Genomic DNA, 19,416 nt, shown 5'->3' with positions numbered 1-19,416 from the left:
ACACACACATTATATGTACATGCGTGTGTGTGTGCATGTGTGTACATATTTATATAAGCATGCATGCATGTATGTATATATGATATATATACATGTGTGTGTGTGTGTATGTATGTATGTATATATCTATATATGCATGCATGCATGTGTGTGTGTATGTATGTATGTATGTATGTATACACACCCACATACACATATGTGTGTGTACATGTACACACGTGTGTATATATGTGTGTGCATGCATATATGCATGTACGTATGTATTCTTATGCACCTTCATTGAAGCTCTCACTAACCATGCTTTTTTCATGATGTGCATGTGCATCTTAAAAAACAGAATAAATGATGAGCCATGATTGTCCCCATATTGTGTGATGTTCTTACAAAAATTTCACTTGTTTTCAAAATTGATAAAGTCACTTTCTAGCATTATGCAAAAGAGATACACCGGTGTTGGATACTCACTACTATCACACTTCATTCTAGCATAATGTACACTTGTTTTTTTGAGATACACTCTTCATTTTACAAAGTGGCCACGTATGGATGTAGGGGTGTTTTATTTATATACATAGATAGAGTTCACAAAATGCCCTTCACCATAGAGCTAATGGAACAAGAGCCATGCAAAAGAGGTCAAAGAAAAGGAAAATAAAACGCTTTAAGGTATATTAAAGCCTTAGTTGATAGAAAAGGATGTAAGCGGAGGAGCTCACAACGCTAGACTCGTGAGCAGGGGTTACCGAGGAGTCATTGAAAGAATACCACAAGCCATCAACATTCTTGCATTGAGCTGTGTAATGGCCATATCCTATGGACCCCGAGTGGTGGCAAACGGCATAGAGGTCATAGACTACACCGTGTGGGTGCTGCCTTTGTGGAGTCTTCCTGCCATTTATTAAACTCGCCACCTAAGTTTGTGTTTAAGAATAATTATGTTAAAAAACCACCACATAACATACTATTAAACCATCCTTACCCAAGGAATTCCGTTAGGTCGAGTCCCTTCAAAGGATAACAAACGGGCGTGTCATCTTTCTTGTAGGAGAAAGGCCCGGATCCGTGAAAACGCTGCCAAAAAAAACCCCACAATTGGGTTAGGCTTGGTGATAACCTTAGAGAGTTTGGCACAAAGGTCCACCTCTTAATCACACAGCACAAATTAAGATCTTTCACACATTCTGAGCCCATGATTGAACATTAAGCTTCATATCTATTTCTTGGTTGCAAGAAGGTCATTATTCTATGCCTTTTTCCCTTGCCTTGATTCTAAACTCCACCTACACTAGGAAATTGAGCTAAAGATACACAATTTTGATGTTTAGACTTAATTATGTATTCGCATAAGATTTCATCTCCAAACGCTTTGGGTTGAGGTGTTGTCCTGAAGATCTCACATTTACATCATTTTCAAAAGTGTGCCTTGCATCATCCCCTAAGGGTGTCTTGCTTAAAAGCATGCTAGGTCATTTTCAAAGACATCATGGTATCACGGCCTTGAAACCCTAGATAGAACACATTTTAAGATTCTATGCACATTTCATGATTTGAACACCCCTTCCCAAACAAACTCTCATGTTATCTTCCATATTATGTTTTATTTGTGTTTCCACCCTTACATACCTCCTTGAATGATAAAGCATGCACTATTTCTCATCTTAAATTACACCTTAAAATTCCAAATATTTGGTGATGAACCTACTTTATTTATGTCTTGCTTGCATCAATAGAGATTATACACTTACGTAGCTATGATATGGCATGCATGTGTTTACAAAAAAATGGTACATGAGTGGATACAAAAGATCTGTTTTTTTCATCACTAGCTATTTGGATGCAAAGTTCTTTGATGCTGAATATAAAGCTTTGAGCATTGTATTAACTTGAGCTTTATGAACTCCATTATAGTATACAATTAAAAGGAATACAAGAAAAGATACTATTTGTCCAAGACTTGATGTGATTTTGAGGGCTTTTTTTGTTTTGGTGTTTGCACAGAACATAGAGAGAACGGTAAATCATACAATCATGCACATATATCTAGCTTGTTTGAATTTGTAAGAACTAGACTTAATCATACAATCATGTTTGAATTTGTAAGAATGAGACTTACCTTGAGATGAAGTACCAAAATAGCTGGAGCACGGTAGATACTTAGTTTCTTTGTTGATGTTTGAGGCACCTATAAAACAATGCATTGATGTATGTGTAAAGTCATGTAAGATAATCGATACTTGCACTAATCTGTATGGCTTGAGCCTTCTTATGTGATTTAGTGGAGGGAGAATAAGCCTGATGTATGAATACCCTTACGAGACCTTACAAGAGACGTAACAGGTCACACAAGTTATTTATGTACTTACCAAAAAATGGGATGAGATGACTTTTTCAACCTCTATGACCAATCTACATATGATGCATAAAATGGCACAACCTTTAGTGTGTGGGCTTTAACAAGAGCGATACGTTGTGGCCGAGATGGCACTTGGTGCCAGTGGCAACAAGTAATCGAGTGAATGGCTACACCTCACATCTCTTTTAGCCATGGAGCGGATCGGCCTGACCTTTAGGGGATGAAATTTGAACCGAATCTTTCAACTAGAGTCTTAGGGTCACAATGTGTAAACCCCCTTAGTGTTATGATAAGTGGCGGTGGCGGCAAATAATAATATGCCTGATATTTACCTTACATGTGGCACATTTGTATCTGTCATTGCCGCTTAGCATCTCTGGAGCCACAAACAAGGCGAGGCAGTCTTGGATGGCCACCCTCCATTTGCTGGGGCTCTTGAATTTGCCACCGAGCAGCACGCCATGCACAGGCAAGGGCAAAGACAGGTCCAGAAACGGATCAAAGCAGTGGGAAGTCCTCCTACACACCGAACACTCAATGGTGCTCTGCAGCTGGCCTGAAATCATATTGCCCAAAGATCACCATCACAAACACCATGTTCTCATAGTAGACTAAATGGTTTTGGCGCAGTTCAAAGGTTAGATTACCACAGAAGATGTCTTGTATGACAGAGTCGTTTAAGGACTTGTGGTAGTCCCAGGTGATCTGTGCAAGCTCATCTTCTGGCCTTGACTCGTACTCTCTGTAGATGTCCATATACCTCCTCTTGTTGACTCGGTTGAGAGACTCGTGAAGCCCATCGAGAATTGCTCTCAGTGCTTCCTATATATATATTCATTGACAGATCAGGACACATGAAGAAGACACTCTCTCTTTACTTTACAAAGGATCAATTCCATGACAACAGTTAATTTCCAACAGTCCTACTGTCTATGGCCTGCTAAAATAAAGTGCGTATAGTATCAATTTGAAGTGCGTATGGTACGCAAAGCTTTTTATTCACCTTTGTATTCCAGTATGTGTCTATCACAAAATGCAGTGATTTTACAACTCAACAACTCAAAATAGACCTATTCAGTTTTTCAGATGAAAAAAGTAAGACATTAACAGTATTCCTATCGAGGACTTCACCATATTGAGCTGCCCTATCGAGAACAAAGCAAGCCAATGTAGGGATCCTAAGAAGGTCCGTGGTGGGTTGAGAACATCAACGTATTGAGCTGCCTTCACCGTGACAATACCGCCACCCTAAGCTTTGAAGTTCTCACAAGAACACACACACACCCGATTACCACCCACCCACAAACAGACACCCACCATACCCCCCCCACCCCCACACACACACACATACAACCCCAACCCCCCTTCACTATGACAATCTTACAACTGTAAAATTTGAACAAGCTTTGAAAAATGCGTGTGAGCACACACATTCACGCCTACATGAACACCCCGCTTCCCTGCCCCGAGAAACCGGCACGTCTTTTCTTTTGATAGATCCATACTATTTTAGTGAGGGTTTCAATGAGGGGCTCGAGATAAAAGGATAGATCTCGCCCACCTGTTCCTCATGGATGATGGATCTTATTGAGAATGGTGGTGATGGCACAATATATTTACTTGCAGGGGAGCATGGCTCGATTATCATTTGGATGGTGTGATATGGTCACATTTGGGGCCACTTGTGCGGCAAGATTTGGCCCACTTATTTGTGTAGTGATTTTGAGCTCTCTTGAGCCATAAAGATGTACCTTGCACTTTGAGCCGTTTGGGGCCACCACTTCTGCAAACTAACTCCCCTTGTCTACATGCTCTCTCTTTTCAAGTTTAAGTTAAGTGCTTGTGTGGTGAAGTTTTTGTCTACTGCCCATCAGTTTTATTGAAGGCTGGTTTCATGGTTCCATCACCGAGATCATGTCAACTTTCTCAAAGGGGCAAGCTCGTGGTCGTCTATACACAAGCAGGACGATTGGAAGAGACGAGAAAGAATCCAAAGAAGAGAATCAACTTCTCTTGGGAGAAAGCAAAGAGGATTCACATGGACCACAGACACATGAAGATGCACAGTGAAGGCCCGTGTTGGCATATGCAGATCAGCCATGAGCATTTGAGTGGGTAGAAATCAAAAAGTAGGGCTGTTTTGACCAAAAAGCTAAGTTTGACAGAGTAAAAAAGTGGATCAAAGTTTATGGAAAGGTCAACTACATCAGGGTAATGTCGTGCATGTGCTTTGGAACAACTTGGGGCATGAGAAAATGCAAAGGCAGGCATGTTTAACCAAGTTTGACCAAGGGTTGATCTGGTTTGACCGTGATTTATTAACCGAAGGTTGACTAGCATTTGACTTGATGGACGATGAAATCGGCCTTCAAAAATTTGACGGGTGGTAAACACACTTAATCACACTTAAAACACTTTACGAATTGGAATAATAAACTTGGAAGAAGAAGAAAAGAATAAGTGGAGCTAGAGAATAAGTGGAGCTAGAGTGCTCTTGCACAAAAGACCAATGCCAACTGAAACAGAACATCTAAATAACATAAATGAAGAGCATCCACCTCGTGAATAGTCATTTCCCTTGGATGCTTTACCTGCTCCGCTCATCGCTCATGGCCATCCCACAGGACCCATGATCAGCAGTACATCATGAACATGAGTAAACACTGATGCATCAAGGCAAACATACATGCATATCAAATGAAAGTCTAGAATAGGCATCCCCATTCTCTCAAAAGATTCGTATATCCATGAATCAAACCATGTGACTAGTACACATATATCATAGAAGTTCCATAGGCAGATATATTGTCAGTTCAATATCTCGGGTGTGCTGATAAGAACACCAAGCGACTTCCAGATCTCATCCAAGTGAACTCTGTGACAAGGGAGCGGAGACACCCCCTTTTGAGTAAAAGGTAGTACTCCAGAATCCACAGCTGAACCTGTTGAAGCACTTTCTAAGGTAGGCTCCAAACCAAAAGCCTCGAGGTAAAGTTGTAGTATCCTCGGTGAATCTGCCAAGTCACCCTCCTCCATCCACTTTGAATCCATAGGTGAATAGTTCACAAACTTCACCAGATATCGACGTGAAACTTTTCCTCTGACTTTTCTTTCTTTATGTGCCAAAACCTGTTCCGATTGAAGAATCTCATTTAGTTCTTTGACTTCTGGTTGTGGCTCATCAACCTAATCTCTAAAAGGTTTAAGAAGACTCACATGGAATGCATTATGAGTCCTCCAATGATCGGGTAACTGAAGACAATAAGAAACATCAGTCATCTTCTCAATCACCTGAAAAGGCCCATAGTATTGCATACTCAGTTTAGGATATAAGCTTTGTTTACCCTTCATTTTCCTGAGTCTAGCCTTCTCAAATCTCAAAAGCACCCAATCACCCAAATCAAAAACCAATGATCGACGGTGAAGGTTTGTTGCTTTCCTGTGTTTATCTTGAGCCCTTTGAAGAGCAAACTTGATCTTCTTTTAAGCCTCATCCATATTCTCCGCAAAACGATCTGCCTCAAAGATCTTATCTTTTGTATGCAGGATCGGAGGTACTTTCTTCCCGCCTTCCACAATCTCGAAAGGTGCCTTACTTGCGGAAGTGTAAATGGTGTTGTTGTAAGCAAACTCCACCAAAGGAAGATACTTTTCCCACTGCTCTTTATGATCCTAGCACTTTAGAAAATCCAATACAACTGAGTTGGCAATTTTTGATTGCCCATCTGTCTGTGGATGAAAAGACGATGAGAACTTCAACGAAGTCTTCATGTTCTCGAACAATGCTCTCCAAAATAATCTCGTCATTCGAGGATCTCTGTCACTAATAATAGATGTGGGCATCCCATGGTACTTGAAGATATTTGTCAAAAATATCCTCATCATTTGCTTTGCATTTATCTTCCTCTTGACTGGAATGAAATGGGCCTACTTGCTAAAACGATCCACGATAGTCTAGATGCCATCATTCCCACTCTTTGTCCTAGAGGAAGATCAAAGATAAAATCCATAGCAATACTCTCCCACGGTCTATCTAGAATAGGCAAAGGATGAAGTAACCCAAGTGTCTTTTGATGGTCATACTTTACCTTCTAACAAATGATGCAATCACGAAGAACAAAAACATCAACATCCCTGCGCCGCATAGTAGGCCAATAAAAGAATGCCTCCAAAGTTTTTACTGTAGCCTCAATATCACGATGGCTTGCAAAGGCAAAGTGAGAAAATAATGATGAACTCGCTCTCCTTCCGTCAAACGATCAAAAATCTGCGTCATGAGCATACTATTCTCGCATATCATCAAGTTCATGATGAAAGATAATAGAGACGGCGGCCACATGTGGTTTCCTAGACAAAGCATTTGCAAACCACATCCTTTTTTCCATCCACATGAACAATCTGAAAGTGAAACATGGACAAAAAGTTAGCCCATCTCATATGTTTCTCTGAGAGCTTCGTTTGAGTAAGGAAGTATCATAGAGTCTGATGATCACTTTGAACAATGAAATTAGCCTCAAGGAGGTAATGCTTCCAAGTAGAAAGAGCATAAATAACTGCAAGAAGCTCCTTCTCATATACTTGTAGATTCATAAGCAATAACATGTCCATCCTGCATAAGAACAACAATGTTATTCCCACATGCATCACACTATACCACAAAAGGTTTATGTAGATCTAGTAGAACCAAAACTGGACGAGTGGTAAGCTTTTCCTTAAGCTTGTTGAAAGCTTCAACTTCCTTCTCTGCCCATCAGAATTTTACATCCTTCTTGGTCATGTGATGTAAAGGTGAAGCAATTTCTACAAAGAATCGGATAAACCTCCTGTAATATGAACAAATTCCTAAGAAACTTCTTACATCATGTATAGACTGCAAATCCGGCCAATTCTTTATTGCTTCAATTTTCGCTGAATCCATCTCCTGACGCCATCTTTAGACACTATGTGCCCAAGAAAGTGAATCTCTTGCATGAAAAATTCACTCTTCTTTCTCTTGACAACCAACCTATGCTTTCTGAGTTCCTCAAACACTTTGGTCAGATGCTCCTGTGATGCTCCTTCTTTGAATGAGAAAACACAATCATATCATCAAAGAAGGTGTCTACAAAAGCACGGTGGGGTCGAAAAATCCGATCCATCATCCTTTTGAAAGTCGCTAGAGTTTTCGTAAGACCAAAAGGCATGACCAAAAACTCATAAAGTCCAAAAGTTGTCCTGAAAACTGTCTTGTGCACATCTTCTGGCCTGATGCGAATTTGATGGTATCCACTCTTTAGATCAATGCGACTAAAGTAAGTTGTTCCCTGTAACCGATCAAAAATATCATCGATTCGTGGTATAGGGAATCTATTCTTGATGGTAATCTTATTCAGTGCCCTCCCTGTAATCAATGCACATCCACCAAGAACCATCTTTCTTTTGTACCAAAAGCAGTGGTGAACAATAGGGTGAAGAGCTCGGCTGAATCAACCCTTTGTCCTTCAAGAGATCTTGCACTTGGCTCATAATCTCTTCTTGTTGGGCTGCACTCACCCTCCTATAGGGTGGCTTATCCGGTGGTGAACTCCCAGGAATCAAATCAATCGCATGATCCTCAGGCCTAGCAGGCCCGTAACTCCCCTAGCAAAGCCTCTGAAAAACAATCTTGAAAACTTTTGAGAAAATCCAATCTTTCCTTATCCAACTCAGACAAGTTAGAATCTGTAGTATCCTGATTCTCTTTAACAAACACTAAGTAAACAGAAAGATGTTTCTTTATTATACGAGAAATGGCCGAAGCTAATACAACATGAATAGATTCTCCCTTAAGATTTACATCAAGAGTGTGTTCTTTATCCTTGTGAGTGAGAGTGATTTTCCTATTGAAAGTATCTACCACCGCTTTAACTTTATGGCACCAAGGCATACCCAACAAAACATCACAGCCCTCCAATGGCATAATGTAGAAATCATCCTCTTATTCCATGTAAGTCTGTACATTGAGATGTAGTTTCCAAATGATCGGTGTAACCTCAACCGAATGTCCAGGACAAGCCAAAGTAGCCTCATGCAACACACCCATCTCCTCTAGTTTGATGCCCAACTTTGCTGCAAGCTCGGGAGTGATGAAGTTTGCATGAGCCCTAGGATCGAAAATGATCAAAACTTCCTGATCTCAAAGTCTTCCCCATGCTCTGCATAACTCTGAAGATGCATTCCCTTGCTTCAACCACCCTATCAAGTCACGTACCAGTCAAGTTTCAATGATTCTAATAATGCCTATTAGTGGCTCAAGTTATGCCTTCCCCACCAAAAAGTAGATTCCAATGATTCTGACAATGCCTTTCAATGGCTCAAGTTATTCCTTCTCCACAAAAATCTAGATTCCAACAATTCTGATAATGCCTTTCAGTGGCTCAAGTTATGCCTTCCCCATAAAATGGTAGATTCTTTTTATTCTAACAATGCCTTTTCCACTGAAAGGCATTGTTAGAATTGTTGGAATCTACCTTTCCCACTGAAAGACATTGTCAAAATCATTGAAATCTACCTTTTTATGGGAAGGGCATTCAGAGGTGATAGATTCATAGTCTACTTTTCAAGAGATTTCCAATGGTATGTCACATGTAGGGTTTTGACATAAGATCCATAAGGTTCACCATGGCCTCCTTTTTCCTAGCGAAGTGATGATATGGCTCTTCTTAGAGCTAGCCCTTTTGAGTCTAAATTTTTCCTAACGCATCACCCAGAAGACCTCCAGCCACTTCATAAAACAAATGGTCCATCTACCTACTTAAACAAATCAAACATTTGTGAGTAGAAAATGCTTTACTCTAGGGATGCTTCATGAACTTCAAGATTTGCTCACAATCCTTGAAAACAAACCACTCTCGATAAAAGAGAACCGAGTGATAACAACTTTTTTTTTGAAGGTGAAAGAAGAGAAAAGAAAAACTTGCAAAAGAAGGTTAGTAGCATCAAGATAGCGGTCAAGGATGATTTGTGAGGGCAATAAAGTCTGAAATCATGATTGAGGAAGATAGGTGTAGGAAATTTATGTAAAGGTAGTAAAAAAATGGATACGATTAGAAGGGATACTTATTTGACCACTTAAATGAAGGTATGCTAATGATCAAAACGGATTATTGGCCTTCGTTTCACTAATAGATAATGATGCAATAATTATCACTCAGCACACCCAATCCAATAAGATTGGGGTCCCTTTTTTTTTTTTTTTTGTATCCAGATCTATGACCGTGTAGTAAGAGGGCATGATGGTCGTGGGAGTGGAGGGCTTAATGGCGAGGTGGGATTATCATTGGCGTGCGAGTACGTGAAGTGGGCAATGGCTAAAGTCATATGGGCCAGCTACTATTGTTCCCTGTGTTGAGAAACATTGTTCAATTTCATATGTTAATTAGAATTTAGGATTCAATATTTTGCGTTTTGCAGCTCACCGTTGCAATCAGGCGGCCATTTAGCATTAACATAAGGTGGCATACAAGTGCTAAGTTAGGGAGGTGCACTTGAAGTGAATAAATTTGAAATGAGAAATGCAAAGTGAAAGAGCATATTGAGGTGACATTATAATGATAATTAGTGCTTTATAATGTTGGCAATATGAAGCACAAATTCTAAGGACCTGTGAGTAGAGTACATTGTGACAGGAGGGTACCTGAGCGTCTTGCTGCTGGAATCCGGAAAATTGGATGTCCCATTCTTGCAGCCAGCGTAGGAAGCTGGATGCAGTGGCCACAGAGTAAGGGGGCCTTGAAGACCACATGGCTCTCATGAGCTCTTGGAACTCCAGGGCCAACCAATCCGCCTCGTATTTCCTCTCCCATTTTTGAGTAGAACTACCACGCTTTCTAGCCATGCTGCCGCCGCCGCCGCCACCAATACGAGCACTAATCATCAATTTCTCCTTACACGCTATGCTTAACTCATCCCCTAGCATCGCCGATGCCAGGGGCATCGTGTGAGCCAAGCATTGAATACATGAGTTCAAGTAGCATGTGTTGCCTTCATTGTAAAGACCCGCTAGACATGACAAGCCCTTGGGCGGCATCATTAGCCTTAATATAGGTTTAGCTGCATTAGCAACATAATTTGATGTGGACGTTAATGGTACATCTGATCCACCAGTATTATACTTCTCCTCGTTGTTAATGGTGGCCGTTTCTCCAATAATATTGCCGTAATGATCAATTAAACTGGCTTGTTTTGCAGCATCTGACCTCAAGCTCATCCGATGCAATCTGCTTTCAACCAGATCAGAAGAGGACGGAAATCGATCAGAAGAAGAAGAAGGAGGCGGAGGAACTCCTACGATACAATTATCATTCCCTAATGGGTCATTATCTCTGAAATAATCCGTGTAATAATTTGGACCCAGCACTGGCTTTCTGGGCGGAGAGATTTCATCAGAAATCAAAGAGTTGCAGCAGCTAAAGCTCTTGCTGTCAACTGAATACTTGTTAGAAGGCAACAAACTGCTGCTGTTGTAAGGACAAGTTCTGCCTGCTGCAGCCGGAGCGCTAAATCTTCTTTGCACACCGAAAGGGTGCCCACTGTCCGTGGCATCCCCTTTTGTCCGGCGGACCAAATCCGCACTACTACTCAAAGAACTTGATCTTGCAGTGTTATCATTAGGAGATGATTTATCGCCGCTGATCAAGCTCTTGTGCATACTGGGTATCGTTGAGCGGCGTTGCATATAATTACTAGCATAATTACTGCTACTAGAGGGCGGATTAACGGCATCATTCAAGTCCTTGAAGACAATCTTGCGAGCGCTAGTAGAATTGCCAGAGAGGCTTGACCTGCGAGAAGGGGTTGAAGGCCGGGGTCGGCCTGAGCTGCCACCTTTCATGCCACCCTATTAACTGCATTCATAATCTTGCCTGTTAATCGCATTGACAAAGACTAATCTCCCACTGATGTGACGCCATCTGCTAATTACCACAGCCTGATGACGGACACCCATCTGATAATCATTATTAACAATAAAATTATTTATCAACGATGGCGCTGAACGTTGTCCCGTATCCCGATACTGGCAACGGAAACAATCGATTATGCGGGATAACAATGTACTTTACAACAAGGGCTAGGTTTCGCTGACCATCGGGAAGAGGAAACTAGGGTTTTCCCCCTGGTTTATCTACGTAGATGTAACCGTTCATCCCATGCATTCGCATGCATGCGCTCCTGTCTTTTTTTCTGGGAAGTCCCCTCCAACGGTCACGACTCTCTCTGCCACATCGGCGGCCTCAGCCTCCTCTCTTTACACTAAATTTAGAGGCTTTACACACCTCCTCCCTGTCCACCCAAGAAATAAACCTAGAGCATCTTCGGCCTTTTGCATTAAATATAACTTGGCATAGCATAAGTAAAGGTCACGGGAAACCAGAATGCAAGGCTTTCCCTTAAAAATCACCCCATCTTCGAGGTGCTACATCCTGCTTGCACCAACCGCTTTGGAGACTCCTCAATTAGGGTTATGATTCTTGTTTTTTGGTGGTTAATCACTGAGCTTGAAACTTTGCATAAATGTCTAGGCATGACCAAAAGCATCTGATACTCTATTCATCATTGGCCACCATTGCAGTTGTATCATCTGCAAACATCTGTGCGCATAGTTGTTTACCATTTGGGAGAGAAATACCATGCATCTCACCTTTGTCCATTGTGTCTTTGATTAACCGGTTCAAACCATCTACAACAGCAATAGCATAGAGCAAAGGGGCCATAGGGCATCCTTGCCTAGTGGACTTAGTTAGAGGGGAGGCCTCAGTGAGCACCACCCCAAATGCAACTTAGTCTTGTTGGTAGGAAAATGATCCTCAACCACTTCATAATTCCCTCAGTCATGTATTTTTTGAGCTGTTTGGAGACCCCCAGAAGAAGATCTAAGCAAATTCATTATTAGACTATGTAGGAACTTCCTTTTTTTGGGGGGGGGGGAGGTGGTGGACCCTGGGATAAAGAAAGTTCCCAAGGTTAAGTGGGACTGGTGCTGCATAGAAACTGGCAAAGGGGGATTAGGGCTCCGGGATGTAACAAATCTGGTTGATAGACTGGCTGCTAAATGATTTTGAGAAGCTTTTTTAACCCCTCAAAATGAATGGGCCTGGCTGATTCATAGGAATACCAGCCATTTCAAACTGAAAAAACACCCCAAGTGGAAGAATTTACTGCACCCCTGACCATAATGGTGAGTAACTTTCACATCAAACCTATAGGTAGCCCTCTTTCCATATCTTTGTGTAGCCTGGAATGCTGTGAAAGGGCACCTAATCCTTTCAGATAAACTTACACTACTACAGGAGGATGACCCATTTTCGATGCCTAGTTTCGACGATGGTTGCACCGTTTAAATACCCCGTTTAAATACCCAATATCGATATAAACGTCAAAAAAATTTTCAAAATGATCGTCGAAATAACATGCAAAAATGAACATCGAAATAAGCGTCGAAAAGTGCTCCGAAATAAGGGTCGCTAAAAACGTCGAAAGGTGTGTCAAAAAAAATTTGGTAGTTTTTTAGTGTGACTTCTTTAAAAAAATTCAAGTGTGCAAAAAAAGAAAACATTGACAAAAACCAAGCATTGCTTGGTAAATAAAAATGAAATAAGATGTTATAGCTGATCTCATCAACTCTCTCATCCTTAGCTAGATCCATGGATGTGAATACATCTATTTCCAGAAATACCTCTCCATGTGCATCTTCCTCAATGGGTGTAGCCTCCGTATCATCCTCTTCTATTTCATGCATTAGAGGTGTTACAGGTATATCTTTACTCATATTTTTATAAATTGATAATTTTATAAAATTATGTTTAATTTAATTTGTGTAGGATTCAATTTAATGGAATATGCAAATGGGCATGAGATTTATGTATAGATGTGCACATAGTCATTTATGTAACAATGCCCACTAGCAATTTGATTGGGCAAGGTTTTTTTTTATGAAATGCTTTAAAAGCATTGGATTAAGGTTCAATTTTGTAAATAGACCAATTTTAGAAAATCTATGCTATTAATGGCTCCAAGGGATAAATTTATTAATATGATTTAAATAGCGTGTAAGGGAGTGGAGCCACACACGTCGGGTGGGGGGGAGGAGAGATTGTAGCCAATCTTGTGTTGATGGTAATGTTATTCTTTCTCTCTTGCCTTATGTTATGCTATGTGCTTTGATTTTTAGTTTAATTCAAGGCGTCGTAATTTTTTATATAATTTATGAGTTTTTGATTATTCTCTTCAAGAAGATTAAAGGGTCCCGTGACAGTGGTATGAGAAACGGGAGGACTGTTGTAGGTATATATTTACTCATATTTTTGATAAATTAATAATTTTATAAAATTATGTTTAATTTAATTTGTGTAGGATTCAATTTAATGGAATATGCAAATGGGCAAGAGATTTATGTATAGATGTGCACATAGTCATTTATGTAACAATGCCCACTAGCAATTTTAATTCGAAAAGGTTTATTTTTGATGAAATGCTTTAAAAGCATTGGACTAAGGTTCAATTTTATAAATAGCCCAATTTTGGAAAAGCTATGCTATTAATGGCTCCAAGGGCTAAATTTATTAATATGATTTAAATACCGCATGTGGGAGTGAAGCCACACACGTCGGGGGGGAGATTACACCCAATCTTGTGTTGATGGTGATGTTATTCTTTCTCTCTTGCCTTATGTTATGCTATGTGCTTTGATTTTTAATTTAATTCAAGTCATTGTTGTAATTTTTGATATAATTTATGAGTTTTTTATTATTCTCTTCAAGAAGATTAAAGGGTCCCGTGGTGACAGTGGTATGAGAAATGGGAGGACTGTTACAGGTATATATTTACTCATATTTTTAATAAATTAATAATTTTATAAAATTATGTTTAATTTAATTTATGCAGGATTCAATTTAATGGAATATGCAAATGGGCATGAGATTTATGTATAGATGTGCACGTAGTCATGTACGTAACAATGCCCACTAGCAATTTTAATTGGGCAAGGTTTATTTTTGATGAAGTGCTTTGAAAGCATTAGACTAAGGTTCAATTTTGAAAATAACCCAATTTTGAAAAAGCTATGCTATTAATGGCTCCAAGGGCTAAAATTATTAATATGATTTAATTACCACGTGTGACGTGTGGGAGTGGAGCCACACACGTCGGGGAAAGATTGCACCCAATCTTGTGTTGATGGTGATGTTATTCTTTCTCTCTTGCCATATGTGATACTATGTGCTTTGTTTTTTAATTTAATTCAAGTCGTTGTTGTAATTTTTGATATAATTTATAAGTTTTTTATTATTCTCTTCAAGAAGATTAAAGGGTCCCATGACAAGAAGTGGTTGTGTTGAAAGTCGTTCTTCTATTTCTTCTTTGAATTCTGGATTAATTATTGTGTTTGCTTCTAGTTCAAGTACTAGTAATTGTTGAATTACTTTATCTTCATTTGATCCTTCTTCTAGTTGTTCAACTGGATCAATATGTGTTTCTTGTGTTTCTTGAGTGGGTTCCTCAACCTCTACTTCATCTGATATTTCCATATCTTCAAATATTTGTTTACTACACAGATCAATCTGGATTACAAACAACCACCTATGATATCTCGGGTCTACCTTGAAGACAACTTGCTCACAATGCTCTGATAGCGCAAATGTGTCTCTTTGGTTTGTCCATATCTTTGTGGAGACTACTTGAACAAATCCGCTCTTATCTCTATGTATGGTTGGCATGATAAGGTGATACACTTTCTACCAGTTGCATTGGTTGCTACCACACTTGAAGACAACCAATATTAATGGATTTAATATCATCATAAGATGTATTTAACAATTTATCTAGTGTCTTTTCGATATAATATATGTGAAACAAGATTAAACAACCATGTTTTAATCATAAAAGTGTTTTACAACCAGTTGTAAACCATTGTCCAAGAGAGAGGTTTTCACTCCACCTTATCATGCTTTCACCACCTTAAATCACTTCACATAAAAAATGAACATCGAAACTTTCTCAACCCAACCTTAAGAATGTCTTGTATCATTCCACAATAACCAAGCATGCCAACTTCACTACTTAGATCACTTGCACCTGTAGTCCTTGAGTCACTACCTTGAACCACTTCACATCAAAAATAAACATAGAAAACTTTCTCAACCCAACCTTGAAAATGTTTTGTATCACTCCACAATAATCAAGCATGCCAACTTCACTATAGATTTCAGTAATGAATTCTAGCAGGTCTTCAGCAGTAAAAAATTTAAGTGTTAAAATTAAGTGAAAATTCAAGATTGAGTTTTCAATTAGTTAGTGTGCTCAAAGAAAGCCTTTAAGTATATAGATGGACATGCAAATTGAAATTTGATTTAAAAAAAAACATTTGAGTCGACTTTCACATACAACTACTTTTGGTGATTCTGCCCGTGATAGGATGTAAACCGCACATGTTCTGGTAATTTTAAGTACCTTGATAACTGTGCATGAAGTTATACCTGTTATACAGATTACAATCATGATAGCAGATCTGAGAGGGTTGCAAAATCTACAAATAGCTCTCCCATAACTTCTAGAGAGTATACATTGATTCCTAATCAATCAAGACATTAGCAAATATATCGGGGAAGTACACAAACACTCTTTTTATTATTTAGCTTTAATTTCTTTTGAAATAAATCGATAAATATGTATATGAGAGAAACTAAGTTGAGGTATGGCATGCTTAACAGTTGATTTTATTAATTATAAATGATTGCCTTAGTCTAAAGACTCATAGAATAAACACTTTTGGAGATAAAGAATTATAAGATAGAATATTTGACAGGTTTATCACTAGATTCTAGATAAAACCTTCATGAGGGACTATTTTATAAAGAGTTTATCTTTCTCTGCGTTTAGAATCAAATTTTAATATAAACATGAAAGTTTTAGATGGGAAACTCTACAAGAGTTATGAGACTCTAGAAAGCCAAAATCCGTTTTGATTTTGAGTTATTTGAGTGCAAAGTGGAAGCACTTGGTTGTTTTTTATAGCTTCATGCTAAAAACACAACTTTGGCCATTTTGAATGCTCTCAAACAAACCTTAGAACTCATTTTTAGAGAACCATCATTGAGATATGTTTTATAGAGCATTAGAAGTCCTAAAAATTTATAGTTTTGACTTTTCTCTAATTCGAAAATAGACTGAAAAATACTACTATCCCAAGAGACTAGTTCACAGGATTTTCTTAGAATTTGCTTTCAAGATGGACTACCTTGTCCATACAGACCAGATGGACTAATATGTAAGCATAGTTATGACTTAGCTATAGCAACTAGAGATGATCCTACTAGTTAGAATATGATAATTAATTATATTAAAAACAAAGATTCATGTATGACTTGAAAGAATTTAAAGACTAAGAGAAGTTAAGAACTGTTTGAATTAAAAGCTTGTTTTATAGTTGAAGTTGATTTTGATTGATTTGAATATGCATGCCTTGAAAGATTATGGACTAGAGATGAGTGTGAGATGATATGTATGACTTCTGATTACTTTGTTTTGAAATGAATGATTGATATGCATGTGTATGATGAGACTCGACATGAGATTTTGAGATTCGAGCCATGTGTCCTTAGATAGGGAACGCCGGACAGAATGAGATTTATGCCCTCTGGGAGCCATCTGGGAGCCATGTGGTAGAACCCAGAGAGGACGAGATTAAAAAAGAGGCATACCCGCCGGGATAGCCGTGATGTCCAGTGTGGAGGTTGGGTGGACAGGCATCAGAGAAAGCCTTAGATTGGCTAGATTTTGGTCATTATGACTAACCATGTTGTCGAGCATAGTGATGATGACAGAATCTTTGAGATAGACACATACATGTTGATTTATTGATATGCTATGCTTTAAATGCTAGAGATTTATATTATGTAAATGTTTGTTTGAGATTATATGATTCTTTGCTTATGTGATAAGAATCTTGGATATGGCATGCATGCTTTAAATGCTAGAGATTTATATTATGTAAAAGTTTGTTTGAGATTATATGATTCTTTGCTTATGTGATAAGAATCTTGGATATGGCATGCATGCTTGTTTGTTATTTGAGAAGGTTAATTTGATTGTATTGCTATGTAGAAATAGCACGATGTAATGATGGGAAAAAGAAAGAGAGAGAAGATTGCACTCATAATGGAATACCACATGCACTCATGATAGAGTATTACATGCACTCAAGAGAGGGAGTATCACCAACCCAAGTGCCTAAGCTCCATCCCCCCTGTGTATGTGACTCCAAATCTACTACATTACAAACCATCCCCTTCTACAATGATTTCATCCTCAAAATCAAAGGGTGGTCGTGCACAAACATATATAAGTGCTATATACAAAAGCTAAAAATTGACTCATGACCTAGACGTGTCGGCCATTAAAACATGTCCACGATGCTGACCCAAACGACTGGAAAGGATAGGAGGGTATCATCGACAATGAGGCTAGTGATAATGATGCCTAGATCAAATGGAAATCCAAGACATGCCTGACTCATAGCCATATCAACCATGCATCCTCTTGGATCAAATGGATAATGTAATGCACCACATCCATCAATGATATACATCCAATATCCCCCTGGGTCAAAAAGATAATGCACCCATGCATAGAATCCTGCGGGTACATGATCGCATGTATAGTACCACCCACTTGGATCATAGGTGAATACATCATGTCCAAAAGTGAATACATGATAGACTATGTATGTATCAATGCATAGGCATCCATGATCATCAAAAGAGAATGCCTCATACTCCATAGTATGCTCCATCAAATGTGAATCCATGTCTTCACTGCATCCATCACCATGCATAGGTCCATAGACATGAACCACATCACAAATGACTACTTGAGTAATAATCCATATGTACCAAGGCATAATCCTCATCACTGTCCATATGACCCTCATAGAGGTCAGAATCATAGACTCTCCACTCATGTCTCCAAAAAGGGTCATAAACTAGGTTCCCATAGAACCTCCATGAAGTATCCAATAGCTACTCACTACTAGATGCATGAATAACCTCATCATCGATGTCATCCATATCATCAATGTCATCCACATGCTCACTGGACTCATAAAACTCATCTTCATCATATGTAGCATGTGTATGCATACTACCATCATCCACATCAACATAACTTTTCTCCTCATCACAAATAATGATGGTAGATGAATCATCAACACTTGCATAAGCGTCATCATCAAGATGCCTAATGTCACCATGATTAACAATGCATATGTCTTCACCATATTTATAATCCTCATCCACATGTGCATGGCATATATCAAATGCATCCTCATAGGCATGTGCATCATCATATGAATCATCATTCTTTGTGTCAAACCCAATTGTATGCATATTATCCAAAATATCCTCAATGATCAAGTGTTTATGATCTTGTAGCATCAAATCATAAGCTGAAAATGTATCCATCAAAGCACTTATGAAATTAATCCAAGCAATCCCATTTATTTTCAACTTGTGTATTCCTATTGGCCACGAACACATTCGTGATGTCTTGTCACAAGAGAGAATTGGCATTGAGATCTCCTCATGTACTTGCTGTCTAGAAATTACAGTAAGTGTCTCATCCACTTCCACACCCACAATGTGTGCATTAAGACCCACATAGTCATACTCTATACAATAACCAAAAGATTGGGTAATGTCCCACCAATTGAGCCCGTTCCAAATGAAGATGTGAAGTTTTGAAACATGGCATCTTTGAATGCATCCCAAGTAGCAAAATGCAAGGCTCCTTCATGTTGAATGAACCGCCACCAAGAATGGGCATAATCTTGCAAATGCAAAACAACAAATTGCACTTTGTCTTCTTCCTCACGGGAATACAATGCAAAGTACATCTCCATCTTGCTAGTCCATTATTCCAACTCCTCGGTGGTTGTATTCACCCCTTTGAACTTGGAAAGTGTAATCTATCGTTCACATCTTTGGCTCTTAGTGATTCCAATGTAGAACGAGCAAGGATATTGTGAGGAATATCCCATCTTCCACTTACATTGT

General features: G+C 39.0%; 1 protein-coding gene across 2 annotated transcripts; it reads right to left on the bottom strand.

Moving 5' to 3' along the window:
* Window positions 1-541: 541 nt before the first annotated feature.
* On the bottom strand, window positions 542-11,546 carry LOC147631675 (uncharacterized). 2 transcript variants are annotated; one of them, XM_086807870.1, is made up of 8 exons: window positions 11,457-11,546; window positions 11,155-11,318; window positions 10,008-10,590; window positions 3,001-3,175; window positions 2,686-2,909; window positions 2,114-2,182; window positions 980-1,071; window positions 542-888 (listed from the first exon to the last, which is right to left on the bottom strand). In XM_086807870.1, the coding sequence occupies exons 2-8, from the start codon at window positions 11,202-11,204 to the stop codon at window positions 672-674; spliced, it is 1,410 nt and encodes a 469-aa protein (XP_086663996.1). In that variant the 5' UTR covers window positions 11,205-11,318; window positions 11,457-11,546; the 3' UTR covers window positions 542-671. The 2 variants fall into 2 exon arrangements, with proteins under 2 accessions (XP_086663996.1, XP_086663995.1); XM_086807869.1 differs by having other exon boundaries at window positions 10,008-11,318.
* Between the last annotated feature and the right edge of the window lie 7,870 nt (window positions 11,547-19,416).

Source organism: Cibotium barometz, chromosome 14, assembly GCF_041138505.1.
Source record: "Cibotium barometz isolate CiBa-2024 chromosome 14, ASM4113850v1, whole genome shotgun sequence".
NCBI classification, from domain to species: domain Eukaryota; kingdom Viridiplantae; phylum Streptophyta; class Polypodiopsida; order Cyatheales; family Cibotiaceae; genus Cibotium; species Cibotium barometz.
Note: the sequence above shows the minus strand (reverse complement) of the source record. Positions and strands in the feature narration are given on the sequence as shown.

What these genes read in the sequence shown, in the direction of transcription:
- LOC147631675 (XM_086807869.1), bottom strand. Translation starts at nt 11,204, where the DNA reads ATGAAAGGTGGCAGCTCAGGCCGACCCCGGCCTTCAACCCCTTCTCGC. An exon ending in CATACAAGACATCTTCTGTG is followed by an intron (nt 2,910 to 3,000) that starts GTAATCTAACCT and finishes ATATGATTTCAG; the next exon opens with GCCAGCTGCAGAGCACCATT. An exon ending in ACAAATGTGCCACATGTAAG is followed by an intron (nt 2,183 to 2,685) that starts GTAAATATCAGG and finishes ATTGTTTTATAG; the next exon opens with GTGCCTCAAACATCAACAAA.